Here is a 26,061-nt window from a genome sequence, read left to right as displayed (position 1 = left end):
GTACTCTAGCTGCGAAAATCACAGCAGTGGAGCCATTCATCGCCGCTGACGAACGCAGTCACCTCGGCGCCGTCCAGAATGCCCTCGAAGGCAGTAGCGCGAGAAACACAGTTGCATGTGATCTCCAGCCGACCACGCTGCCCGACTTCTGACCTTCTGAACCAGGCGTGGAAGCATGCCACTTTAATCAACGAGAGCACTGTTAGGTACTCGGGCGTGGCAAACACTTCGGCTAAATGGCAGGATAGTCAAGGAGACGGGAGTCCTCCTGGGCAAGTGAGATTTGTGCGTGAGTGTGTGGCGCAGTGCCCCATTCATATTTCTATAGACTGATGGGCAACGCAGATTTTGCGAGAGAAGGGCCACATTCAGACTGAAGGCTTCCAGTGCCTTCCCAGCGACCGCGAAATTCGGAAGAAACAAACGCTTTATGGACGAGAGTCAGGGTGCTGACCAGGGAATAGACAACATGAGTACTTGGCAGACAAAGCCGGTTTTCCTTGCGCGCAAGACAGACAAGAGAGTTGCTTTCTTGCTCCCGAGATTTGTTTCTAGTACAACTCTGGCTCTTCTTCCCTTACCCTCTGCCCCCGTGGCTTGGCTTCCGCGCACCTTGCCTTCAAATCTGTCACGTGAATGCCTACTACACATGTGCACCAAGCAAATCCACGAAGACAAACAAACATGCATCCGAGTGCTGCACTTTTCCCTTGTCTCCTTCTACGCATTCACATTTTTTCCCCTGTCCCAGCCTCGACTAGCTGCGAAGAAACCTAGTACGACTCGGAGCATCACAGTGCGCGTTCACACTTCCACACGGGTGATGATTCACATAAGAATGACCACAAACTCACGTCGAGCACATGGTTACAAGCCATACGCGCGCACGCAGGCATAAGTGCAAGCACTACGTACGGGAGTGTATGGCATCATAGATCAGGCGACATTCGCTGGAAGCTGTAGCAGTGCCTGCTGAAGATCACTCAAAAGCTGCCGACGGAAGTCTCAGGGTCACGCGTCACTTTTCGCTTCTGTTCGTATACATCCTTTTCGTTTTCCCGCATCCTCCATCTTCACTGTACAGGCTCCTGCACGGGAGCTGCTTCGAGGCCCGCAGCCGCGCCTCCTCTGCATGCGACTTGCCAGATTTCATCCCCACTCCACCCTTTTGATGACAACGTAGTCAAGCCACAATGTGAGAAGAAAACTTAGGAAACAGAAGGAATGGAACACCTCGTGGAAGCCGTACACTAAAGGGAACGGATCGGGGCGCTTGCAACTGTAGACCAAGGCGCCCACGACATAGAGTGAGGCCAGAGCAAAGACAGCAATCAATTCGCTAGACTTCAAAACGCGGTAGTACTCTGAGAGAAATAGCGCATGGAGAAGCCCCACAAAAATGTACGTGTACGCGCGTCGGGCTCGCCCCGTTGAAGTCAGATCCCCGAAAATAATCGAGCAGAAACCTGGGAATCACAACAAAAAAACACACACCATTAACCCAACTACACCCTTCAGTGCTCGATGCGTCTTGCCTTTCTAACCAGTCTCGAGAAGAAACGCATTCAGAGGAACACGGAAGCCAAAGGGTGAGCAGGTGCGATACCCTCAAGAAGACACGCGGAACATGGTCCCTGCTGGGAAACAAACTCGCCCCACGCAGATGCAATTCCTCCCCGCTGCCGCACGTGACCGAGAAACTGTGAGGAGAACACAGCACGCGGAACAAGAGGCTGACCAGCAGCGATGACCTCTCCTCTGTACGTCCTGGGGAAAACCCATGGATGGACTGTTGTTTGACAAAGATCTAGACGCACACATCCCTTAACTGAGAAGCTTCTAGAGACACTATTCTCTTGGCGAGATTCTGTGGATAGTTCCTGGCTTGTCTGTGAAGCGCTCACGACATGGTTATTCCACATCGGCTACGTTTTAGGTGCAACGTATGTGTTACTGTTGCCAGTCATAGTACCAGCGAAACAAAACTACTACTCAGATGCTATGATCAGTACCATCGTACTTTGAGTAATCTTTTCTATGAAACGATTACTTAAAAGCTTTCTCTGGGGAGCATATACTACGAGCTGGACTGCTGGATTACATCTCTAAGGCCTTTTTCAGCTTCTTACCGTAGATGGTCGCCGCAAGTTGGACGAGAAGAAGCCAGCAAGAAGAGCCGGCATCGAGAAGAAGCATGGGAATGGGAGTTGTGCTTCCACTGATCACCATGAATATTCCTACACGGATTCGAGACAGCAGGACACTCTCGATTGAAGCACTCTCGTTGCACACGACTTTTCAGTCAGCCGTCTGACCGCCTAAATCTGAAGACGCTGGAGAAGAGAGATCTACGCAGAGCGGCCTAGACTCATATACAAACACGTCCCAGATGCTTGTGAACGACAATGCGGCTGCTCTTTAAGGTTTACGTACGGCACATGCACTGTATTGGCTACTTTAGACGGAGTTGGGTCGACACCTAAAAGTCTTTTGAAGCAAAACTGGCTAGATCACCACTTATCTGCGACGGCTCAGCGAGTGGGGGGGTTTCGCGCATGAATCTCTGCGGTCTCGTTCGTCTCCAAAGCATGCACAGCCTTAGGTCTCTGCACCCGAAGTGTTTCGTTACCCCCCGGAGTGATCAATTCTCGCAAGATTTTCCTGTGTCCTCTTCGCATCGACACTGGACCGACCTTTCCAGATGTGCAGTGAACCGCTTTACAAACACATGCGTGTACCACAAGCGACTGGAGCCCGAGGAAGATCTGTTTACTTGCGTTTCGAGCTCCCGCGCGAAAGAAAGCCGGCATGTGTACGCGCCAGCCTACCTGCATGGTCGAGCTTGTGAAGAAGCTGGTAGATCCCCGGGCGGTGTGTCCACTCAAAGCAGTGGAGGAGAGCGCTGGCCATGAAATTCCAGACGAATGTGAAGCAGGAGATCGCCGCGGCAACGAAGGAACTCGGACTGCTGCATGCGCTCAAAATAAAAAAAATCCACGCGGGCGAGAGGATCAGCAGAGTGAGGTGGATTTTCCCACGAAGAACCGGACGGACGACGAGGGCTCCTTCCTCGACTTTGACATCGGAAGAATGGGAGCGAAGACGAACCTTGTCGGTCAGGGACCTCTGTGTAGGATGCTGGAGTTTCCCCAACAGACTTGGCGTAGCTTCGCTTGTCTGCTTCTCTTCCGTGCGAGACAATTTCGCGTCCTTCCCTTCCTGCGTCTGTCGTGCTCGAAGCTGTGACGGCTCCTGTGTCTTTTCCGACGACGCATCGCCACGGGCCTGAACCCCCTTTCCCCCCATTATTCTCTTCTCCGTTTCGTTGAGAAACAGATGAGAGAAGGAGAAGCCACCGCACCTTCCGCTTCTTTCCGCGTTCCTTAGAATCGTCAGCTGCGTTCTCTTCCACAGAAGGAAGGTTCTTTCCGATGTGGGGAGAGATGCGAATTAAAAGAAGAAAAAAGATTTGAACGAGTTGAAAGAGAGCACCTTCTCCCTTCTCCACATCCTTTCCTCTCCCTCTCACACTGGACAAGAGAGAAGAAGACGGCCAAGTTTCAAAGCTGGCTTTCAGAAAAGGATCATGTCCGGGGGCACCCAGCCACGCTGAATGGCCAGATAGCGCAGAATATCTGAGAAGAAAAACCAGTGTGGAGTCGAGATCGGACCTGTGCTTTGGGAACAACTGCCGAAAAAACATAAAATTAAGTTGGAGAGAGAAAAAGCAGAAGGAATCTCACGGCGAAACTGACGCGTCACTCCTTTGCAGATTCTCCTCTGGAACGCACTTGACACAAGTACTCAGTGCGAGAAAAACTCCGACTTCGTCGCACCTGTGTGAGGAGAAGGCGGGAGGGAAGTGGACACGCAACGGGAAGACGACTCTTTCGTTTTCTTCGATAGACGTGGGTCGTCGTAGCGCAGCATCAAAATGCCTCCTACACAAAGCGAACCCAGAATCAGAAACAGGACGCCGGATGCTCCAAGGTAAAGCAAGTAGAACGGGGAGGGGAACAACAGCTGGATCGCCCGAGTCTCCTTATAGAACGGTGGAAGGAAGAGCCAACAGAGGCAGTAGGCGGACACTCCAATAGTGCAGCCAGCCAGCAGCCTTCCAGTGGTCTGAGGGTTCATTCTGAGAAGCGATGCCTGAAAAGACTCGCTGGTGTGCACGATTAGCGCAACGCGAAAGATGACAGCTTCCACCAACACGCCGTGGCACACAGCGGACAGGATGTATATGAAGAGGGTTTCACTCGGTCAGTTTGGGGTGTCGGAAAGCAGAAACTGACCCAGACAGAAACCACATCTTACAGTTGGCCGACTTGAGTGGTGCCGTGCCTCAAAAGTACGAAGAACTGGCAAAACACAGAAGCCTGTCCACCGGGAAGTATTCCACAAGACGGTGGGTTCGCTGGACCTCACAAAGGACTGGTGCTCGAGACGAAACATGAACTTGCAGAAAATGCACCCGTCCCGTGCCCAGCTGAAGTCTGCCTTGTCAATAAGACGACACAGAAAAACAAGGGGAATCACTGTGAAGGGACACCACTCTTGAGTTGAAAGGTTGTCCGGGAATCCACGTCCGCTTGCACATTGACACCACGACCAGCACCTTGTCCCGCGACACGGTGTCCAAAAACCGGCATCCACCAGCGATTCGTTCTCCTCTTTTCTGCGTCCCACACACCCTTCGGGGAGAAAGAAAAAAAATTTATGCAGGAGTGCCGAAAAACTACACCGGAAGCGGCCTGATTAGCTCTCACACGCAAGGCGCGGATCGCAAGCAGATTTTTTTTGCTGCCGGGGTGTATTTACACTGGAGTGCTGGAAGCAAACGTGCAGCATCCTTCGCGCGATACACACAGACTTTGTTTTTCCCTCGTTGATAACTAGCTCAACTTGGTTAGGTGGCCGAAGTGCATCGTCGCCTGCGAGGACCACCATCATCTGGCGAGCACACACACACTGCCGTAATTTTCCCGCGCGTGCGACGCGCGGAGACGGCAGTCCACATGCGATATTAACAAAGAAGTGGCGTTAGGAAAGCTGTTTGCGTCAAGTAGCTCAGCAGTACAGCAAGACAGCTGTACATTTTCGGTACGAGCACACTTTCTGGTACACTTGATCTCAGGAGTTCTCCACATACATATATTAAGAATCCTAAACTCGTGTGTTTTGATTGTCCCAATGTGGAAGATCTCGAATCGTCGCGGAGAGACGTGTAGCGAGCAAGCGCCGGCGAAAATGGTCCGTCAGCTGCGTTGTGTGTGTCTCGCACTCGGGTACGCCACTGGTTTCACGGGGACCGCGGCTTAATGAACATCTTGCACGGGGGTTCCCCCAATACGAACCTAAGTAGAAAACAAAACTGCCAAGAAACACCGGATTTGATACAAGCTGTCACTCTCAGGTGGTTAGAAACGACGCTTCCTCTAGGTAGGGGCCGGATTGGATTCCCAGCTGCGCTGCGTGTTTAACAGACTTCGGCTCGCGGGACCGAGACAACCATCAGCCGAGCGCGGAAGTGTCTGTCGTGCAACGAACTGCAGCTTTGCCGCTTCCGTCTGCAGAACTGAGGCGTTTTTCACCCGGTGAAGGGAGTTAATTCACCTTAGCGTCTCAATAGAAAATGCACTTCTTTCGGATTTTGGCATCGAAGCTGGCGCCAAGAATCCCTGCGAACCTAGACAGAGCGAAAGCTCGACTTGCGCGCCTTGGGGAAAGCTCCAATGGGTCGACTTCGCGCACACTTTCGAAGCAGAGCAAAAAAGCGACTCATATCGCGGCCGCTCCGTTTGTACGGGCTCTGGCGAAACCTGTCAAGTGTGCGCGTTTCGCCACGTGCTCGAATTCCGCCCGAGAACTGAGAGCAGAGGCGCAGCTGCAGTTTGCTGCGTTTCTCCACCTCGCGACCCAGTCTGCACTCCGGCGTTTGGGGTCTGTTGCGGCGTATTTCCGCCACTCGACCGGTGTGTGAGTTGCCCGCTTTTCGCCAAACTTTTTTTGACGGTGAAAGAATTTTCGAGTTCTGGATCCGATTCGAGAACGTTTCTTCCTCTGATTCAGTCACACAACTCAGGAAACCGCTGGAAAAGCCCGGCGAGGGGAGGAGAGACCCACGGTGGTTCGCGGCGTTCGCAGGGAGACAGACCTGACCGGTCTTCACCTTGGATCGTACTCGTTCTCGTTGAGAGCCAAATCTGAAAAGACAACAAAGGATCCCATCCATTTGTTCACAGACTCGCGACTTCGTGCTGTATAGGCGGTCGCCGGTGTGCGGGGTGTCGAAGCGCGTTCTTCGCTTCGGGCTCCCACTTCTGCGTCTTTGGCGTGTGCTTTCTGGACTCTTTGCCGTGTGCTATTCTCTCAAATTTCCCATTTCTCTCCGTCGCTCTTTTCCCTCTTACGAATGCAGCCTTTCCTTGAGGTTAGCAGGGCGCTCTCTTAGTCGCGAAAACGCGCCGCTTCTCTCCGTCTGCGCGAAAGTCCTGGTCTGCATCCGTTCCCCGTTGATTTCTTTTCCGCTTCTTCCTTTCCTCCAACGTCTCTCCCCTTCACGTCGATTCAGTGGCTTTCCGATTAGGTTGCGAGATTCAAGGGCCCCGTCGCGACGAAGTGGACAAAAGTCTCTTCTGTTACTCCCTCGGGGTTATGCCCAGTGGATTTCAGTCGCCTCCATTTGCTTCCTCAGGTTCCTCAACTCTCGCTTTTCCTTCTCCGTGTCTTTGGGTGTAGCTCTCGCTATCTTTTGGTTATCCACTAGCCGCCGGCCAGCTTATCGCGTGTGTTTCACCTCTCCTTTACATTCACCTTTCGCCTTCCACTGCTGCGCTCTTCCCTCCTCTCTGTGCCTGTTCCACGTCGCTTTCTTCTTGGGTTAACTCTATACCCCACTTCTCACTTTCTCTCTTCTCTCTCTTCTCTCTCTTTTCTCCCTGTGCCGCATTTCCCCCTTGCTCCTTCTCTTCCTCAGTGTTCCATGTTCTCACAATGGTCCTGAACGAAGGGAGTCGGTCTGAAGTGTCTTCGCCTTCCGGCGTCTCTCCCTCTGCGGACGTGGTCTCGGCACTGGCTGCGAGCGGAAAGAACGACGATGAACTGGGGTACATGGGAGAAGGCGTCTCCCTGGGGAGACAAGAGGAGGACGAGGCGGAGCTCGAGCACTTTGCGAGTGTGCGGCAGGCGTTTGAGCTGTACGAACAGGATGCGCTGATGGAGGTGCACCGAATCGAGAGGCATTTGCGGCGCCTCGCTCCCGAAGACAAAGCACTGCTTCAGGAGTCAATCGACTCGCGAATTGCCCGTTTGAAGGACGCCGTCTCCTGCAACCAGGCCTTCATCAACCTGCTCCTCATTGCGAGCGACAACAGCAACATGCAGCCGCCCGGCGCATGCCCACCAGGCTGCTTGCACGAAGATGGAGAGGAGACCGCAAAGAGTGGAGCGCCATGCAGTGGACACGAGGGCCGGGGCGGCTGCACCTGCCACCCTGCCGCGAGTGTTGCCCTCGAAGGAGCAACAGGAAGGACCTGCGAGGGCGAAGCGCGAGACGGAACCTGCATGCACGCAAGCGGAGACGCGGACTGCGACGCGAAGGAGGCGTCGACGGAGGCGAGAGACGTGACCAGTGAAGAGAAGAAGGGCACCGCGAGGGAGAAGAAGAATGGGCCAACGAAGGAGAGAGAGGAGACGGGGCGCGGCGGATCCGGAAAGAAGAAGAAGAGGAAAGGCAAGTCGAGTGCCACCCAGCGACGCGGACAAACCAGTGAATTCAAGCCTGAGGTCCAATCACCCAGTCCAGGCTTTCCGTCTGTACAGAAACCCGACTGTTGCGGCTCCCACCGCGGCAGCGCCCAGGCGCCCTCGGAGCGAAGCTCCGTGAATCCAACCGACTGTTTCTCCTTCGAAGTCGACCACGAAAAACTCGTCAGAAACATGTCTAAGGTACGGATACGCGCTTCGGTGCGTGGTAGACGTCAACCGTCTTTGCAGACTGGTGTCAAGCAAGCGTTCTGAACTGTTGTCAGTCACAGCTTTCGAAACTCGGCGTGTCTGCGGACTCGCTTGTGAGGCATTGGGGAAGAAACGCCATCCGAAAACGCCGTTCCTGCTCCAGGTGCGTGGTTCCCCGGCGGGTCTTGCGGCTGAGTCGCTGAGTGTATATACATCTACGCTTCGCTGTTTTCTCTTTCTCTGCGTCTGTTCGTTCTCGTGTGGGACGGCGGCGTGCAGGTGAGGAGCACGCTGCGACAATTTGTTCGCGACTGGTCAGACGAGGGAAGAGAAGAGCGCGAAGCGGCCTATGGACCGTTGCTGGAGGCGCTGGAGACTCGGCTGCCGATCCGCGACCAGTCCAATCCTCCCAGGTAGGTTTCTGTCTCACATCTCTCTGTAGAGACTTGTGTTTCCCCCTCGCTTCATCTCTCAGACAACCCGGTTCTCTAAAACTGAAGAAACTGTAGTCCCTAGGATACTGAAAAGGATCCCAGCCACGAGGTACAGATAACCCTATTATTTTGGAGTTTTGGCGTTCTATTTACGTCTGCACACGAATTTAAATTCAAGCACAACCCTGTATTCCAATGCTTTTCGCGGCTCTCTTGCTGTCGATAACTCGACGAGTTATGTGAAGGCGAACTCGCCTTTCAGTGTCTCTTGGGGTCCTTGTCCTAGAAGCAAAAGCGTGAAAGAGTGTCTGTCTTTTCTTCCCCGTAGTTCGACGAAACCTGTAAGATGTGACCTTGGCGTCTGTCTCGTGAGGGAAGCATGGAGTGTTTGTTTTCAACTTGTCCCGTCTTTTTCATGAGACTCCCGTCAGGTTCGAAGATCAAAGGCGCTCACAGTGGTGGACATCAAATTGAATAGAACGCAACAGATAATCAGGGGGATCTGAGACAGTGTCAAGATTCGTCAGTCAAATAGAGAATCGCTCTGCCGTGCGGCCCCGGCCAGTTTTACTTTGCATGCGCAGACACACCACTGGAGGTCGTCGGGTGTACATACACCCGCGGCTGGCGCTGTTCCGTCCATTTGCCTTTGTACGAGATGTGTCACCCCACAAGCTATGCATGCTTTGTCCCCCTGGACCACGCTCAGTAGGTACATGTATGCATACCCGCATCAAGTCAATGTTTACGTATATGTGTAGATAGATGTATAGATGTATTTATATGTATATACATATTTATATATATATTTATATATATGTTTGTATTTCGTCGAGGAGCATGCCACGGTTTTTTTTTCAGGGTTCTTTGTCCGGGTTCCGGATTGGGGCGTCTCCCGTTCGAAGTGACGCGGCGGGGCTACGCGTGTCAAGGCAACGAGTTTTCCTACTTCATGCTAATGGGCAAGTCTTGTTTAAGCAAAAATATGAAAATATGTTCTTTTTAAACAGACATTTGTAGACAGTTTACGTTGCGTTGCAGATTTTCAAAAGTTCCATTTTCAAAATTTCGGAAAGGAAAGTGCTCGACTCTCGAGGCCACAGACACGCGAACGCGAGACGCCTGCATTTCAGCAGGTTGACATGCTTCCGTGTGTTCGGTCTCTTCTTCGACCTCTCAGGTGTGATAGACTTGCATGCCTTGTCTGTTGTTCTGACCTTCGTACTTTAGTGGGTTGCGGGTTGCACTCGCAGGGGCAAGGAAACCTGGATACCATGACTTAGAGAAAAGGCAATTTCTCGCTTCCTCCAGCGTCGACTTCACCTGTAGGAGGAGAAGACATCACGCTCTTTCATCAATTTAATGTTAAGAGAAAACCTTCGAATCAAAAAATGAAATGGGAGCAACAGTGGGGAGTTTCCAATGATGGGCGAGGTAAACTGTAGGACAAAGAATCGTTTTAATCCAGTAGACTATATGTAGAACGAGCATGATACAGTCTATAAAAGACAAGGTGAAGTGTACTACGAAGGAACGTTTCAATGTTGCGCTTGGGGAGACATTTCTTCAAAACGGGATTCCTGTCCTTGCCTGTTCAGGCTCTGATTTCATTTTAAACCACGCGCTGAAGGTTCGTTCTGTTCCCCTCCAGCCGTACTGTCTGTCCACCTCGAACCGGTGAGAATCGGGAAGAAACACCTCCGATATTTCTTCTCTTTGCGTGCCTTTCTGGATGTCTCCTCGGCGCTTTTTTACGTCTTCGTCTTCTTCGTTCCCCGCATTTCCAGCTTTCCTACAGTACTGTCGTTGATACCTCTGGATTCTTCTTCACACCTTCGCTGGCTTCACAGCTGCAAGATCGCCTCTTGCTTCCGATATGTTCGTTCTTCTCTCCTTGTCGACAAGCCAGTGTCTGTTTCACGGTACCGAATTCTTCGATTAGGGTTCAACGCTAGGCTAAGAAGGATCCTTTCTCCAGAAGAAGCTTACAAATAATCCTCCGTCCGAAGCCTTCACTTTGCCCTCTTCCTGGGATCCTCTAATAGGCCGGTAGAGGCCCATTTTTGAGGAATCCCAGCGTGTAAAAACTGTTTTGCGGACGCGTGATGAGAAGAAGCGACGATGAAATTCTCCTGTAGTCAGCTCATATGTCAATCGAGACGAGCAGCCGTCGGTGCTGTCATTCACCGAGCATTGGTTTTTCTCGTGCTGCGGACGCAGGAAGCGTCCAAGAACACGACAGGATGGTCTTCACTTTTTCCCATTGGCTCGATGGAAAGCCAATGCCGCATCTCCGCACTGTTTTCTTTCTCTTTGATGACTCAGTGTCTCGCGTTGGAACGCCCTTCCTGTGTACTCTGTTCGTGCTGTTCTCTCCGATGTATGTACACTCAACAGCCGCGGCAGACACGACCATCTCCAGACCGTATGGATTCCCGATGTCTCCCCGAATGAGCACATTTCTCCCGACACCGACTTCTCCATGTGTGCCGGAGAGTTTGTCGAGGTGAGGGGGAAGAGAGGATTTCTGGACAAGCGAGGTAGCTTTTTTGAAACTCAACTACGCCGTTTTTCTCGGCACGAACAACGCTCCTGGCCTCCTAGACTCTGTAGCAAACGTACCACGTTCACCTGGCCATCAGGAGAAACCCAGAAGCCTGAAACGGTCACTTTGCAACCTCGGTGGACTGCGAGAGACGTATTCTACAGTGCTAGTTCCACGGCATGGACTATGCTTTTTTAAGAACACTCCGAATCCGGATGCGTCTCCCGCGTACACTCTGCGCGTTTCAGAGAGAGAGAGGAGGCGCCATGTTGGTGGCAGGTGTCTGCCTAGAAAGTCGTATCAACGCGAGGAAGGGACTGGACATGGAGTAGAGCACGAATTACGAGTCTTCTTATAGGAGCCGTGTTGCAGTGTTGTCAGGAGAGCTGTCCGAGGGAGCCGTATCACCGCCCGTGACTTTGAAGTCTCGTTTCTTTCGAAAGTTCCGTCAGGTTGGACCCTCTCGCAGAGAAAAGTGAAGAGACATTCCTTTCGGAGTGAGCGTGCAGCTTTGTTGTTTGATTTATGCGAACGTCCCGCTGTCTCTTGAGGGACAGGAGGGAGGAAGCTGGAAGGCGTCAGTCTGTCGCCGAAGCATCGTGGTTCCGCTCGCCCTTCCAAAGATGTGTGCCGACGAGGCAGAGAAAGAGACGAAGCCGCGCTTTGGAGCTGCAAGAGATATACACCTGAAAGACGTCATGGACAGAAATCGCCGTGTCACCTTGTCGCCAGCAGCGTCTCATGCCTGCGCGTTCGCCTCTCTCTTCTGTCCAGGTGTACGGAGGCAGCGAAGGCACTCCAAGCGACATTCCGGGAGCCTCGCGCCACTTCGACGCGGTGTTAACTTCTTATTTTCTGGACACTGCGAAGAACGTGCTCCTCTACATTCGAACAGTTGCCAAGATTCTGCGGCCGGGGGGACTCTGGGCAAACGTCGGTCCTCTCCTCTACCACTATGCCGAGATGCCCTACGAAATGTCCATCGAACTGGCCTGGGATGAACTCGAGGACGGTGAGACGCTGGAGGGGGAGATCGGACAAATACAGCAGCGAAGAGGAGCGCGAGAACAGGGCGAAATAACCGAAGCGAGAAGGGAGGAGAGACGAGAGAAGAGAAGGGAGGGGAGAAGGAAGGAAGAAGAGGTGGAAGACAGAGAAAGGGCAGAAAAGAAGTGAGAGAGAAGGAAGCCGAGAGAGCACGATGCCGAGAGATCAAAAAGAAGACGGGAAGAAAATGCAGGCGGAGAAGTGCAGACAGAGGAGAGAGTGCAGTTCTTCCGGAAGGGAGGCTTTCAGGGAAAGCAGAACGAGATAAAGAAACATGAGAGGACAGCCAGAAGAGAAAAGTGCAGACTCAAGGTGTGGCTGCGACCTTCGTAGACTTTCCGGTCTCTTGTACGTTTTGCGGCGAAACTTGTTTTTGTGTTCTTCTCCATTATTTTCTTTTTCGCGAACGGTGAAGATTTTAATTTGTTTGTATTTCGAGGGACTTTTAGTTGATTGGTTTTCTGTGAAAATAAAACCTATATGTTTCTTATACTATTTAGTCTTTATGAGGTCTAGTTTAAGTGACTCTACATCTGGAAAATGCGCGCACCTGGGTTCTTTCGGCTTGCTCTGGTGTCGACGCCTCCATCTGACCATCAAGTAGTGTGTCTTTTCTCGCGTTTCTGCATGTCCCACCATGACGCTTGTATCTTCTCAACAAGCCTCTTCGAGTCGTGATGCGCTTTCCGTGTGTCTGATACAGTGATCAAGCGCTGGTTCGACATCGAAAGGATCGAATGGAGAGATGCGTACTACACCTCGAATCCAAAGTCCATGATGCAAGTGGGCCGCGAACAAAGAGGACACGAGAAAAAGTCATCGGCCTTGCCTTTCTGTGCACGTACACATTTCTCTTCTGTTTGCATTTCTGCCTCAGCTGACACCCGTTTTGTGGCGCGTTCTCGGCCGTCCAGCCTTCTTTTCAACTTGCTGTTTTCCTCCATTTGGCATTCTTCTTGCTCATCGTGTCTCCGTAGTCTCTTCTTCGTCTTCCAATTTTCCGTTTTCTTCCGTCTCCTGTTCTGCTTCTCGTTTTTTCTCTTCTTTCGCGCTGCACTCTTCTTCCTTTTCTTCTTGTGTTCGCAGTCTCGTCACCGTCTCTTTGCCGACTTTTTGCGCTTCCCTGGCGGTGTTTCGTGCTTCGGGGCCTCACACGGAGCATCCGCATGCACTGGTTCGTTTTGTCCCTTTGTTTTTTTCGCAGGTTCAGTACCACTGCGTCTACTTTGTGGCGATTCGGAATTCGGCTCCGGCGCCGGTTCTCACGCCTCTGCCCGAGACGTGCTAAGCGAAAAGCACCGTTTTTTCACGTGGAGAGAAGGGCGAGTGTCGCCGACTCCCGGGTCCGTCTCTCACAGTCTCTGTCTCGCGCTGTGGCTCTGCTGCCTTTTCTCTTTCTTGCTTCCTTTCTCTCTTTGCTTCATCCCCTCTCCCTCTTCCTCCGGCCGCGTCTTCTTTCGTTCTCTTCGTGGCTTTTCCTTTCCTTTTGGAGGGCCGCAGGGTCCTTGCGTGTCTGCATGCCAAGAAAAAAGACCAAAGTTGATGTGCACCTTCGAAGAGAAGGCGCGTGAGAAGTTCTGGATACCTGACAAACAAAGACGTTCAAGAACTGAATGAGCAGTCCACGTTGTAGCATATTCTCTTCAGGAAAGACTTGTGAAATCCAGTCTGTTGTCGCAAGTACGCCAACACCATAGGCCTGGGATTCAGTAAACAAAGACCTTCAGGATGTAAACCAGCAGTGGTGCATATGACTGGGTTGCTCCCTAGCGTCTCCTCTCCATCACAGCGTCTGTTCGTCGCCCTCAGTGGACTTCCCAGTTCTCGCGTTCCTTCCATCTCGCTGAAAGCGTCCGCTTCCCTCGGCCTCTTCAAAGAGATTCGTTTGCTCGCGTCCAGTTCACCTTCTTCCCTCCTTCGTTTTTGAGCTTCTCCTAGAATCCCAAGACCGCACCGACAATTCCGCGACCGAAACGCATCCTCGCGGTGTAGTTGTTAGGCGGTGCGCGCGTTCGTTGATACCTGGAACACCGTATGACTCGGGACTTTTCGATTTAACGTAGCAACGCAGAAGACTCAGCTGTCTTGCGTTCAGGTGGCTCTCTCCAGTGCGAGATGTGCCTGTTGCACCTTCAGTGTGCATGTAGAAAATAAGGAACGCTTCAGTAACTTTCATGTCCTGTGGCTGTGGACGTGGAGGCAATCGAGGAAGATTTCACAACCTGGAACAGTTACAGAGAGACAGGGAAAGAAAAAGATTGGACTTGAACACACATTCCCCGGTGCTCACAAAAATAGTCACTTCTGCAAAGACAGAGGCTCCCGCTGTCTTTCGTTCAATTTCTTTCACTCTCCTCCCACAAAACGGCACACGCACTCCGAGGGCATGCAGCAGAGTCGTACTCGCCTCGAATGCATTCCGGTTTCTCGTTCAGCGATGCTTGACTGAAAGGTCGACGGTAAATTACAATTAGGCGTGTTTTCTTTTTCCTGGTTTCCTCGTTGTGAGTCCGCGCATGTTCAATTGATGTGTACACGCATAAGGCAAAGGTGTCGCAGGTTTTCGGTGTACTGTTCTCTGAGACCGTGGGAACAGCGAGAAGAGCAGTGTGGTTTGAAGTAGCAAGCAGAAGGCCCCTGCTCAGAGATACAGAGACAGTTTCAGGGCCGTGGCTGCAGAAGGAGAACAACCACAGGCAGCTTTTTTTCGGCTCCGCAGAAGAGCGAGCTTTCACGTCAGAACGCTTTTCCTAGCGATATGGAAAAGCTTATCCCGCCGTCCAGAAACGGACTTTCTTCCCGGAGAGAAACAACACAGAGACCACCGCGCACAGCGCTCTGAGCGCCACACACGCGAAAGCCCCTTTTAAAAATTTTGACCGGAAACAACGTGTAGGAACGCCAGCCTCTACTCTGGAAGCGGTGGTGGACATTTCATCCTGAGGTGTTAGACGAATAGGGGAGCTTTTACGCCTAGACCCATGTGCCCCATCGTCTGGGGATGGTCCACCTCAGGTATCGCAGAAAGAAGGAAAAAACGAAGGAATTTTGGGAGTCAGAATCTCGGAAACGTCCCGAACGCAGAGGTCGAGTCCGGTCTCGAGCGAACAGCGTGTAAACACACAAAATCGTTTTCCTCAAAACAAACAGGGGGGCATCAGCATTGTGCTCACATCGACAGGAGAGACGAAAAGGAGGGTCGCGTGAAGTTGGAGAGCGCGTCGAGAAAAGCGAACGCGTCATCGTTGACCCCTGGTTTCTCCTTTGTTTCGTCTGTTTCGGCATCTGTTTCTCTGCTCTTCCTTCCTTCCGTTCGCGCATCCGCATTCTCCGACATCTCGTCTTTTTCTTCCTCTTCGTCACCATCCGCGCTTCTTCCTTTTGATGCGAATGCCTCCCGCTGTTCTTCATCATCGTACGCTCTGGGTGCGTTTCCTTCGTGCCGCTCTGTTCTTCCTCCCTGACCTCTCTGTCTCTCGCTGCCGCCTCTTTCCTCGTGCGCTCTCGCCCTCTGCGTCTCCCACTCTCCCTCCTCGTACACCTCTTCTCTCTCGAGCTGTCTTTGTCTTTCCTCTGAGTTCCCTCCAGTTCGTCGGCGGCTTGCGTCTCCCCTCGACTCTGGGTTGGAAGAGACAGTCTGTTGTTCGTCTTCCGATGCATCGGCATGCGCAGATTCCGCCTCGCTACAGGGAAATAAGAGTCGCTGAGAGGGCTGGAAAGTCACGCCGAGATTCTTCGCCCACGAGGAAATACATCTGCAAACAAACAAGCACAACGCCTTTCAACAGCTTTAAAATTCGGCATCTCATTCACAGACGTAGAATTCCGGAAAAGAGCTCACCTTCACCTTTGCCCTGAAACACGAAAGAACCTGACCGACTCACTACAAAAATCGCTGCAAAAGGCGACGGGCTGCCGCGATGACCACAGACGCCCCGACACGGTGGGATGCTTTTAAACAAGAAATTCAAGCACCAGGTCATAGATCCTCACTGCTGCTTGAGATCGCAAGTGATAACACTTTCGGATTCCACTTGTTCCGTCGATTCTAAAGAGTGCCTGTGTTCAGACACCGATTCATACACACATATCTATACATATATATGCATAGATGTTTCTTCGTATAAATTATGTATCTTCAAATATACACGCACACACAAATACGTATATGCAAGTGTGTCTAGTTTCTATCAGTAACTAGGTTCATGTAAATAGGGAGGCACAAATATGCACGTGCTTGCAAATATATTCATATGTATATATATATACATATATATTCATATTTTTATGCATACATATATATATATATATATATATATAGAGAGAGAGAGAGACAGAGAGGTCCACATTTGTGTGGCCGTGTGGCGCAACTACGTAGCAAAAACGAACCAGTTTTTGTCTCGAGATTTTCGATTGAACTTCACCTCCTTTTCTGCATCGAAGGATTTTCACAGACGCGTCTTTCCCTCGGTACACAGCGGGCGTTTCTCAAAACACCAGAACGAATAAAGATGTCTTTCTCTTATTACGAAAGGATTTCAGCAGCTTTTCCGCTTCCGCTATCAAATTCAGAGAAAGTAAGAAAGTCAAGCATCTCCGATGTCGAGAGGAAAACCGAAACTGAGGACCCGGGTTTAGAGACTTGTTGATTTTTTTGGAACTTTCACGCTGAAAATGCGGACTCACTTCTGCGTTGCAGACTCGCTGACACATATGACTTTTCCTGGACGACCTCTGCGGCCCGCACGACCTGCAGCGAAACAAATCTCACACCCATGTATATATATCTATATATATATATATATTTAGTTGCATCTAAGCAAACGAATAGATATATCAATATATTCTTCTATATAAGAAGACACGCACAGGCTTATAAGCGTACATATTCGTATCTGTCTATATGTATGCATATATATGCAAGATTAGATACACATGCATCTGGGGCTATGAATAAGCATATAAATAGGTACATCTTTGTACCTGCATATGTTCAGGTATATATAGGCTGCGAATAGACATTCGCATACATTTATACACATCTGCGGATATAAACATATGTTTGTCCATCCGTATAATATATATATATATATATATATACATTTATACATATACATATGTATGTAAGGAGAATGATAGGTTGGTGAAGAGACGAGGAAGGAGACGCTCTCGAGAGAGTAGAGAAAAGCGGCTATTTCTGTTTGAAGAAGACGATTCTGTGTTGAAAGTCGGATGAAGATTTTTCTGCATTATTGCCGGCCACCGAACGAACCTGCAAGATGCTGGTACTCCCGAGCGTTTTCGATGTCTCCGACGAGGAAAATGAAGTCGAGCTGAAAACGGAGAAATCGATCGAGAGTCGTTAGTTTACTGTAACCTACAAAACGTGTCTCAAGGAGCCTCGGACTCTTCGTTCATAATCGATTGTATAAGCCTACGGATCCCCGAGAGCCCGAGTGTCTGAGCCTTCCCTACTGCTTAGTTGTTTTTTGCACCTCCAAATCCTAGTTCATGCACCTGGCTTCGAACGTGGAACGCCTGCTGCTTCACACTCGCTTTTTTCAGACTTCTACACATATCGTTCAAGCCTTTGTAGTTTTACGTCTTCAGTGGCGTCTGCTTGGAATTGCGTTTCGCAGAGAACTGTTGTTTCATGCCCTCTCAACCCCACACTTCATCAATTTTCAGACGGGTGTGCGCCCGGCAGCTGCTGCATGCAACTGCAGACCCGCCTACGTTGTCAAAGTGTAGACCTCGTGCTGTGGCCATCGACGTGAGAAGCAGCGCGCGTCTGTCGCCTGTCTGTCTCTCTTCTGTCGCTATTGCGCCTGCGGAGGAACCAAACGCGTCCTCGTCCGCTCTCTTGTCCAGAGACTCTGAAGGCCACCCAGCGCCCCCGAGCGTCGGGAGCGCCTGCTCGCCTCCAGTCTCTGTCGAGGGAGAAGAAGAGGAAGCAGAAGACAGAGCAGAGTTCGGAGAAGAAGTGAAAGGCGACACTGGTGACGGCGGTATGGAAGTGAGAGGAGAAGAGGAAGCTGAGGATCCAGAAGGGTCTTGTGCAAGCCTCTCTCTGTTGGCAAAGTGGAAGTGGATACGGGAAGAAGCAGACGAAGAAGCGGGAGGAGAAGAGGCAGACGACACTTTGTGCAAGCCCCGATCGGCTGTCAGACGAGCTGTCAGACGCGGCGAATGGAATCCGAAGGCCTCGTGGAGCAGTTGTGTGTGCTGGCGAAAAAGAAAGAGAACGGAAGCAACGACCGATAACCTTTCACACGGAGACAGATTCTCAACGAGTGGGTCTCTGCACTCTGTGAATGGCATTTGAGTAAAGACTCGGAAAAGATCCTAGTGTCTCCAAATCGTTGTGCGAGAAGAAAGGTTCCATGTCACACACGTCACACACGCAAGCCACTCGGTGACGGCCACACACAACGTTGATTTTCCGGCGGGGACTGACGTTTTTGCTTGCTGGCAGCCACAGGTCACTTGTTCTATCAATTCTCTTTCATGATCTCTCGAACGGCTCTGCGGGCAAGAGTCTATTTCTTTCGAAGTTGCAGAAACACGGGGGAGAGAAGCCAGCAGCAACAGGAAGAGTAAAGAGGTGGACAAGACGACGAAGAGGAGAAGAAAAGCAGAAAGGTGAAGCATAGATGGGGCAGACAGCGAGCAGCATTGTATTCACCGATCACATCTTCACTTTTGAAGATAAAAAACATCTCGGTGTCTACACGTGTCTTTCTCTCCTCACGCCGAGAAAACAAGAACAGCAAACGTCATACAGAGGCGCCAGACGGAGAGCCGGAAGAGACAAGAGGCAGCAGGCGAGAGAAGAGAAAAACTCCGAAAGAAAAAGTCGCGAACGAGAAAAAACCTAAACCCTGCCTGCTTCTACGCATCTCCTTGCACTCGAGAGACGAAGAAAGCTAGAAAAAATATGTGAGGGCAATGAGTCATAATTCAACTTCTTGTCGAAACCTGACGTCCACAGAATTTCTCGTCTGGGGCATGTGAGTGTCTCTCTTGTTGCTTGTTCGCCTTACCTCGATGCCGAGGCGTCTCAAGTGGAGAAGGAAGCTGACAACAGATAGTTTTGCGTCGAGAAAAATGATGGCACGGTGAGGCCGAAGCCGGTGGAGAAGAAGGGACGTTTCATAGACGAGAGTCGCTGCACGGGGACAGAAGAGACACGTTCGTTCGGAGACGTCGATGCGGAAAAAACGTCTAATCAGGTCGAACTCAAAAAACAGAGCCACACTTCTTCAAGAGAACAGAAGAAAAAGAACGAAAAAGCTCAATCCATACAGTGCAAATGTCCCGTGATCAGCCCTGGTCTCAATGGCAGCGTTTAGAGGAAAGCAAGGACACTCCGAATGCGTGTGTATCTATCAAGTAAATAGTCATATGCAGATATAGATGGTCATATACATATATATATATATATACATAAATATATACATATATATATATATATATATGTACCGACATATGAACATACACGGTGGAGGGTACATCTGCGCTCTTTGCTTAGGTAAACGAGACACAGCAGAAATAAATATGCGAGAACATGTAGGCACCTTTGCACACACACCCACATGCTCGTGCTTGTGTACAAATATATATATATATATATATATATATATATTTATAAGCATAAATGAATACAAACTGTTATAGGCTTTCTGCGCGAATTCTGCCTCGAGTCTCCGTTTCGCACGAGATGACTCATGTTTCTGTTTTTACCGTTCTTTCCTACCAAGATTTCCCCGAGGTGTTGCATGCAAAAAATGTTCGAGCGTCGCTGGTAGTCCAACAAGGAGACTCCGACGGCCTTGAGGCGAACGGGAACCCCAGGCAGCCGGTGGCCTGGGAAGCGACGGAAGGAAATGAAAAAGCAAATGTAGTGCCGGAGACAGTAAGAGGGGGGAACGGAAGAAGATGGAGGATAAGAAGGAAGAAGAGAAGATCTCCGTGTCTCTTGTGTCCGTGCATCGAGGGAGAAACCACGACTTCGCGAGAAGCAGGAAGGTGACAGGGGCCAGCTGCTGATGTGTAACGCACTGCGCCACAAACGGACGAAGAAGAGAGTAGGAGGTGGACTCCACAGAGAAATCCTCACGCGGCGACAGCCAGAAGACACCGAGAAATGCAATCGGGAGGCACAGACAACGACCAAGATTGGAGCACTGAAAAGATGCATATTCTGTGCAACGGAGAACCAAAAACGTAACACATATCTCTCGTACCTGGCGACTTTCATCAAGCGCTTTCCGCTCTCGTTCTCTGTATCAACCGCCTTGCCAATTTCTCCCTCCATCGCGTCTTCGCACGCGACGAGTCCCCTAGACTGTAGCCTCTTCAAGACACGAGTCATCTCCTTTCTTTCTTCTGCGGACACAAACGCCTTTTCTTCGTCCTCTTCGTCGTCTTTTGCTGATTCGATTTCCCCGGCATCTGCTGCCTTGGCATTCTCTTTCGCGCGCAGAGACTTTGTTTTCTTCAGAGAATCTCGCATCAACAGCATTTCGGCCAGCTGACGCCTCAGAGGCCGACCGACGGTTGCACTCGCAGCGATGATTTGGAAGTCCCCAGAAGACGGACGCGGAGAGGGAGAGAGCGACCCGTGTGGCACGATGAAGATGCGCCGCAGGAAGTCAGACGAACTGAGAGAAGAAGACGAGGCTTTTCCTCGTCGTTTCTTCGCAGGACCGTCCGCAGAAGCACAGAGTGCAGGCGAGGCTAGAGCGATGGAGTTGCCGCCGAGAAGAAGAGAAGAACGGCACCGGGCTGGCTCTGTCTGTCGCTGAAGCAGAGGCTTCTTCGCGATCAGAAGAGACGAGAAAAGAAGAGAGGCAGGACGCGGGCGGGACGTTCGGAGGCTCTTCGTCTTCAGAGGCGCATAGCGAGCTGGGAGGACACGAGAGGAAGAGAAAAAAACGCGTTCTAGAGTCTCGGCCATGCGCCAGAAGAAGGCTGTGGCGGTGAAGGGAGAGAAAGCGACAGACGGGATCGAGGCCACGAAACGAGAGGCAGAAGGAGCGATTCGACAGAGAGGAAAAAGCCGATAAACGGTTCCCAAAGGAGACAGCGACAGACGAGCGACAAAGAGAGCAAGCGGTCAGAAAAAACACAGTGGAGAACGAAATGAACAGGCAACCCGACGCACTCAGGGGCTGAAGAAGTCGGTCGGCCTCGTCGAAGACAACGTGCTTCACTCTCTTCAGAAAAGTCTCCAAAGCGTCCGGCTGCACAGCTCCCAGTCTCTGGAAAAAGACAGAGACACACGAAGGAAAAATAGAACAAAAAGAAGAGAAGAGCGGAAAGAGGGAAGGGAGGAGAGGGGATATGAGAAAAAAGAAAAGACAAGAAGAAGGGAGAGAGGAGGAGAGAAACGACAAACGAAAGAGATGAGAGAAGTCAAGCAAGAAGCACAGGGAAGAGAAGAGCGAAGGAAGAAGAAAAAAGGTGGATATGAAGAGAGGAGAGCGAGGGGGAAAACGGGGAATCGAACAACAGCCCAAAGAGCCCTCATTTTGAGTTTTTGCGGCGCTGCCAGTGAAGGCGTGAAAAAGGATTCTCGGAGGTGCCCTGGAAGACGACACGCTTCGGCTGCAGAGTCAGTGGCGCCGAATGAGGCAGAGACGGAGAGCGACGCATGCAGAAAAATACAGCGAGGACTGGGAAAAGCCAAGGAAGCAAACAGAATACACCAAAGAGGTGAACATCTCTACTACACGCAGGGGAAAGAAGCTTCAGAGACTGCTAGGCAGGAACCGAACAGAAGGCAGATATAGATCGCGGAGTTTTGCGACTAGCCGTAAAGGGAAATAACCACTTGAAAAACCTAGAATCTGCGAGGCGAACAATCACAGTTGTCTTAAAGAGCTGTGTCCGTGTGTGCGGCTTAATATTCTAGGCTGTTCTGTTGATCGACTACGTTTCACCGTCATGATACTTCACTGCCATCCTTTTGAAAAAATCAGAACCCCCGGTCTAAAACGTTCTCGATTCAGAAAGTCTGTTCCTCGTCGAAGCGAAAACACCAAGGACTTTGTCGCCATCCCATCTGCTTCGCTCCTTTCTGCGGCTCTCATCTCTCCTCTCAGCACGCCCTTCCCTCACCTGCAAAAGACGCCGAAGAGTTTGAGCACTCCCAACCACGATCAGCGAGGAGCCGATCCTAGAGAAAAACAGAAAAGCCGGTAAATGTTGAACAACGAAAATATTCAGAACCTCGACGCGACGGCGTCGTCGCCAAGGGTCTGTACCAAAGGGTTCAACAACGCACCCACCTTCCATACTTGCGTGTTCATCAAACAGAAGACCTCCAGCCTTCAATACGGATATATATAGAATGATCGACTTACACGGAAAAGAACACATAAACACAGTAGCATCTACAGAAACATATATATATATATATACTGTACAGTATACTGTACAGATAAAATCAACAGGCACACATTTATGTATATATAGTTAAATCTACAATATATATATATATATATATGTAGGGGTAGATGCATCTACGGACATACGCATATATATATATATATATATATATATATATATATATATATATATATATATATATGGCCAGCACTATAATCAGAGCATTTGAATACCGATATGCGCGTTGGCATGTGTCTCGGAAAGCGTTCGGCTGTTGCTATTTCTTCTGCGTTCCTTTCAGTTTTCTTCTCTGCGATTCTCCGTCTGCTTCTTGTCTGTTTCACTGCGCCCACTTTTCTTTCGCCCAAGATGGGAGGTGCTTCGTCTCTGTGTCAAAGAATCGCGCCTCGTTCGATTCTGCGGCGTTTCCTTTGTCGCCTCGCGCATGCAGTTCTTCAGATCTTCTTGTTTCGCCATGCCGTCGCAGGTTCACGTTTCTTTCGTCGTCTCCTTTGTCCGGTTCCCTCTCCCCCGTCTGCGATTTTTCTTCTCCGTCGCACGCACTGGCTAGCGGCTCCCCCAAGACGAGAAGAAGCCGAGGGCGCTTGCCTTCGCCCCTGACCTGTGCAAGGCCGAGGCGGGCGTTAACGAGGTGAGCTCGAGCTTCCTCAGCTTGTGTTTCTGCTCGACTGGCGCGCGCCAGCAATGCAGGGGCAACGCCTGTCTCTCCCCTGCGAGCAGCAGCGGCAGCGGAGTCTTTGAGGTTCTTCGCAGAGCATTCTGCCGCCTCTAGGCGTTGTCTGCACGCTTCAAACGCTGAGAGAGCTTTTTCAAGAAGGCCAGCGTCCTCTTCGCCCCGTTCGTTTTGACCGTTGCTCTCTGAAAGGAAAAAGTTCGTGCGAAGAAGCATGTAGATTTCGTGGGCCACTTGAACCGCTAGCTCCCGAGTCGGTGTAACGATGAGAGAGCAGCCTGTTGCTCGTCTCAGAGCTCTCGCCACTTCTGGAGCGTCGAGACACGCTGCGTGCGCCAAGTATCTCTCCGACAAGAGAGCTTCTTCTTCGCATGCATCTCCAGCTCCTCGACCTGCGTCATGTCGCTTTCCTTTGCTGGCATCTCGACGCGGCCGCGCCGCCTTCCCGCGCTGCCCGCCCCTCCCCCCGGCTGCTGCTTGGGGTGTACATACACCCGAGACGTTTCGCAACAGACTCTCTGCATGCGCGTTGCCCCCAGAGGTGGGTTCTGGATTGTTGGCGTGGTGGTGCCAGTGGAGGAGAGGAAGGAGGTACGCGAAGGTTTTGCCGCTGCCTGTCTCGGAGTGGAGAAGCAAGTCTTCGCCGGCTGCAAGAGGCCCCAGCGCTGTCTGCTGAATTCCCGTTGGGGCAGAGATCTCCTGGGCGTCGAGCGCTGCCGACAGGTAGGGGGGGAGAGGCAACCCAGCGAACGTGGGGAGAGAGGGAAGGAGAGAGAGAGTCACGTGTTGAGGAGACAGAGGAGAGGAGACGGGGCTTCTGCGGAGAGAGGACAGCCGAGAAGGCTGTTTCGAGGCAGGGAGACACGGCGACGAATGGCAAGAGTGGGGAGAAGGTGTTGCTGTCGAGTCAACGGGTTGAGAAGTGGGGAGAGAACTGGACGCCTGAGAGGCGCTTTTCTCTGTTGACCTGCGGATTCGGGGCTTTTTGTCTTCCACGAACGCGTCCACCGCGTCAGACGGCTTTTGGTCTGGCAAACAACCATTCTTGGCCAGTCTCTCCTGGGCCGAGCAGTGGTCTCCCGTCGCACTCCGCAGTGGATGTCCGTGAAGAGCTTTCTTGTTGAAGTTCGAGGCGCGTAGCAGTGAGTCCGCGCGTTCGCACTGGGTGGCGCACCCCGATAAACAGCTGCAACCAGATGCGCGAGGGATGGCCCGAGATGGAAAAGAAGACAAACCGCAGACGGAGGAGGCGAGACAGCAACCTCTGTTGACTGTGGGTGGATGGAGAGGAAGCCGTGACTTGGAGAAATGGGAGTGCACATGTGTCGTCGTGACGGGACTTCTTACGACCGGCGAGGGTGCGCCTGGCGGGAGGGAAAAAGCGGATCTCAACCTCAAAGCCGTCTTTGCAGATTCACTATCTTCGCTGTGAATGGAAGCCGGGGACGCCGAAACTCGCCGGAAACGGGCTCGAGAAGAAGACAGGGAATTCTGAGGAACTTCCAGAACCCCAAATGCGGGAACACTCCAGGGAGCATACTGTCTAGGAGGCGTCTCGGCTTGGAAATCCGTCAAACACGGTGCAGGTGACCAGGGTACCGAGAAAGAAGAGAAAGTGGACGCGAAGCCACGAAGTGTCGCGTGGCTGGCATTGGGACGGGCAACTGCGCAGAAGGATGTCTGAACGGCGAGGGAAGCGAAAGAGAAAAGAAACACAACCGAAATGCTCCGGAGGGGCACCCGCAGGCGAGACAGGAGCGCCGCCGAACGCATCTTTCACTTGCATCCATCTGCGCGGAAGCACGACATCCTCAGGAAAAGCAGTTGAGCTGCGGAACGGATCCTGGGTAAGTCCGCTCTCCAGTGTGGCCGCACCAACGGAATAAGATGAATTTCGATTCAGAACACACAGATGAAAGACCAGGTCCACCTGAAAATAGACTCATCATAGACACGTGACAGGTTTACACGGTCGCTGATGCCCACTTGTACACACAGACGAGAGTCCGGCATTCTCTGCCAAACGTGTGGTGGGGAGAGTCGTCCAGAAAACAAGAAGACGGCAGAAGGTCACGAGAGAAAGCGAACGAATTCTCTGATAACGAGGGGAAAGAAGAAGGAACTTAAAAATACGGCAGGACCGGCGCACGTCGAGAAAAGCTGGCACTCTGTAACGCGGCATCTGAATCGGCCTCTCAATGGATGTTTCTCTACCCACGGGAGGCGAAACAAACTTTCAACATCGACGGAAACCTCTCTCATCTCCTTAAAAACAAAAGATCGGTCCACAAATCTCATTGGGTCGTTGCTTATGTCGATAAACGTCGAAAGGTACCCCCTGAAGTGGCTGCGAGTCCAGCCCTGCAAGGCGCGGACTTCGACTGAACAAAACCCCGCAGTTTCATCGCACAAGTGACGGCTCTTTTTTACGAGAAAATCTCTTGCGGACACTTCTTTCGGATAACTGATTGTGCAGCTTCTTTTCGGAGGTGTCCAGTTCGAGTGTCGCGAATAGCTTCTCGCGGTAACATCTACCAGCCATGTTGAAGGCACACGCGCGAAGTGGACCTAATACCGCAGTTCACCTCGTGTGCCTTTCGTGGCAAGACTGGACGCTCTGGTTCCTTTCTCCTCCCAGCCTCTTTTGGCAAACGAAGTTTCGATTTTGACAGACTTTGACAAAGTCGTGTTACGCAGCGAAACAGATAAGCGCTTCCATCTCTATCAAGAAGGTCCATGGACTGAATTAACTGGTCCGACGGTGCTTGTCCGTGCAGTCGATTGCGTGCGCGGTTTTCCGGGCTTCTGGGAGTCACTTTTTCCCGGCAGGGTTTCTCTCAGCCTCAGAAAGGAAGCAGAAGCGCGTCGACAGCGTTAGAAAAATCTCAAGATTGGGTGATATTTGTCACACATATGTACGGACAACTCCAAAGCGGTTGTTAACTTTCAGGTTCCTGGGCTAATGATGCGTGTCTCACGCAAGACCCGCC

At 51.4% G+C, this 26,061-nt stretch overlaps 4 protein-coding genes across 4 annotated transcripts; 1 reads left to right on the top strand and 3 right to left on the bottom strand.

The window, feature by feature from the left end:
- Positions 1–887: 887 nt before the first annotated feature.
- On the bottom strand, positions 888–3,306 carry TGME49_241160 (hemolysin-III related subfamily protein; the record flags this gene model as incomplete). Its single annotated transcript, XM_002366684.2, has 3 exons — positions 888–1,466; positions 2,130–2,237; positions 2,829–3,306. 3 exons carry the CDS (start codon positions 3,304–3,306, stop codon positions 1,150–1,152), a joined length of 903 nt encoding a protein of 300 aa, XP_002366725.1. The 3' UTR covers positions 888–1,149.
- A 244-nt stretch (positions 3,307–3,550) lies between these two features.
- Positions 3,551–4,941, bottom strand: TGME49_241155 (hypothetical protein). Its single transcript, XM_018780621.1, has 2 exons — positions 3,837–4,941; positions 3,551–3,635 (listed from the first exon to the last, which is right to left on the bottom strand). Exons 1-2 carry the CDS (start codon positions 4,135–4,137, stop codon positions 3,574–3,576), a joined length of 363 nt encoding a protein of 120 aa, XP_018637596.1. The 5' UTR covers positions 4,138–4,941; the 3' UTR covers positions 3,551–3,573.
- A 903-nt stretch (positions 4,942–5,844) lies between these two features.
- Positions 5,845–14,050, top strand: TGME49_241150 (hypothetical protein). Its single transcript, XM_002366683.2, has 8 exons — positions 5,845–7,950; positions 8,239–8,372; positions 9,255–9,355; positions 9,992–10,070; positions 10,791–10,899; positions 11,713–11,950; positions 12,689–12,768; positions 13,190–14,050. The coding sequence occupies exons 1-8, from the start codon at positions 6,997–6,999 to the stop codon at positions 13,271–13,273; spliced, it is 1,779 nt and encodes a 592-aa protein (XP_002366724.1). The 5' UTR covers positions 5,845–6,996; the 3' UTR covers positions 13,274–14,050.
- Positions 14,051–15,020: 970 nt separating this feature from the next.
- TGME49_241140 (DEAD/DEAH box helicase domain-containing protein) lies at positions 15,021–25,412 on the bottom strand. The gene is made up of 10 exons (XM_002366682.2): positions 22,731–25,412; positions 22,108–22,165; positions 21,152–21,248; positions 20,232–20,892; positions 19,742–19,851; positions 19,029–19,153; positions 17,722–18,210; positions 17,258–17,318; positions 16,672–16,735; positions 15,021–15,740 (listed from the first exon to the last, which is right to left on the bottom strand). Exons 1-10 carry the CDS (start codon positions 24,842–24,844, stop codon positions 15,155–15,157), a joined length of 4,365 nt encoding a protein of 1,454 aa, XP_002366723.1. The 5' UTR covers positions 24,845–25,412; the 3' UTR covers positions 15,021–15,154.
- Between the last annotated feature and the right edge of the window lie 649 nt (positions 25,413–26,061).

The sequence above is a fragment of the Toxoplasma gondii genome, chromosome VI (assembly GCF_000006565.2).
Source record: "Toxoplasma gondii ME49 chromosome VI, whole genome shotgun sequence".
In the NCBI taxonomy this organism is placed as follows: Eukaryota; Apicomplexa; class Conoidasida; order Eucoccidiorida; family Sarcocystidae; genus Toxoplasma; species Toxoplasma gondii.
This window is presented reverse-complemented; position numbering and strand designations above follow the sequence as displayed.

What these genes read in the sequence shown, in the direction of transcription:
- TGME49_241150 (XM_002366683.2), top strand. Translation starts at nt 6,997, where the DNA reads ATGGTCCTGAACGAAGGGAGTCGGTCTGAAGTGTCTTCGCCTTCCGGC. An exon ending in TCGTCAGAAACATGTCTAAG is followed by an intron (nt 7,951 to 8,238) that starts GTACGGATACGC and finishes GGCGGCGTGCAG; the next exon opens with GTGAGGAGCACGCTGCGACA. An exon ending in ATCCAAAGTCCATGATGCAA is followed by an intron (nt 12,769 to 13,189) that starts GTGGGCCGCGAA and finishes TTTTTTTCGCAG; the next exon opens with GTTCAGTACCACTGCGTCTA.
- TGME49_241155 (XM_018780621.1), bottom strand. Translation starts at nt 4,137, where the DNA reads ATGAACCCTCAGACCACTGGAAGGCTGCTGGCTGGCTGCACTATTGGA. An exon ending in CCCGCCTTCTCCTCACACAG is followed by an intron (nt 3,636 to 3,836) that starts GTGCGACGAAGT and finishes TTTTCTTCTCAG; the next exon opens with ATATTCTGCGCTATCTGGCC.
- TGME49_241140 (XM_002366682.2), bottom strand. Translation starts at nt 24,844, where the DNA reads ATGCGTTCGGCGGCGCTCCTGTCTCGCCTGCGGGTGCCCCTCCGGAGC. An exon ending in CCGACTTCTTCAGCCCCTGA is followed by an intron (nt 20,893 to 21,151) that starts GTGCGTCGGGTT and finishes GTGTCCTCCCAG; the next exon opens with CTCGCTATGCGCCTCTGAAG. An exon ending in AACACCTCGGGGAAATCTTG is followed by an intron (nt 19,154 to 19,741) that starts GTAGGAAAGAAC and finishes GTCCCCGTGCAG; the next exon opens with CGACTCTCGTCTATGAAACG.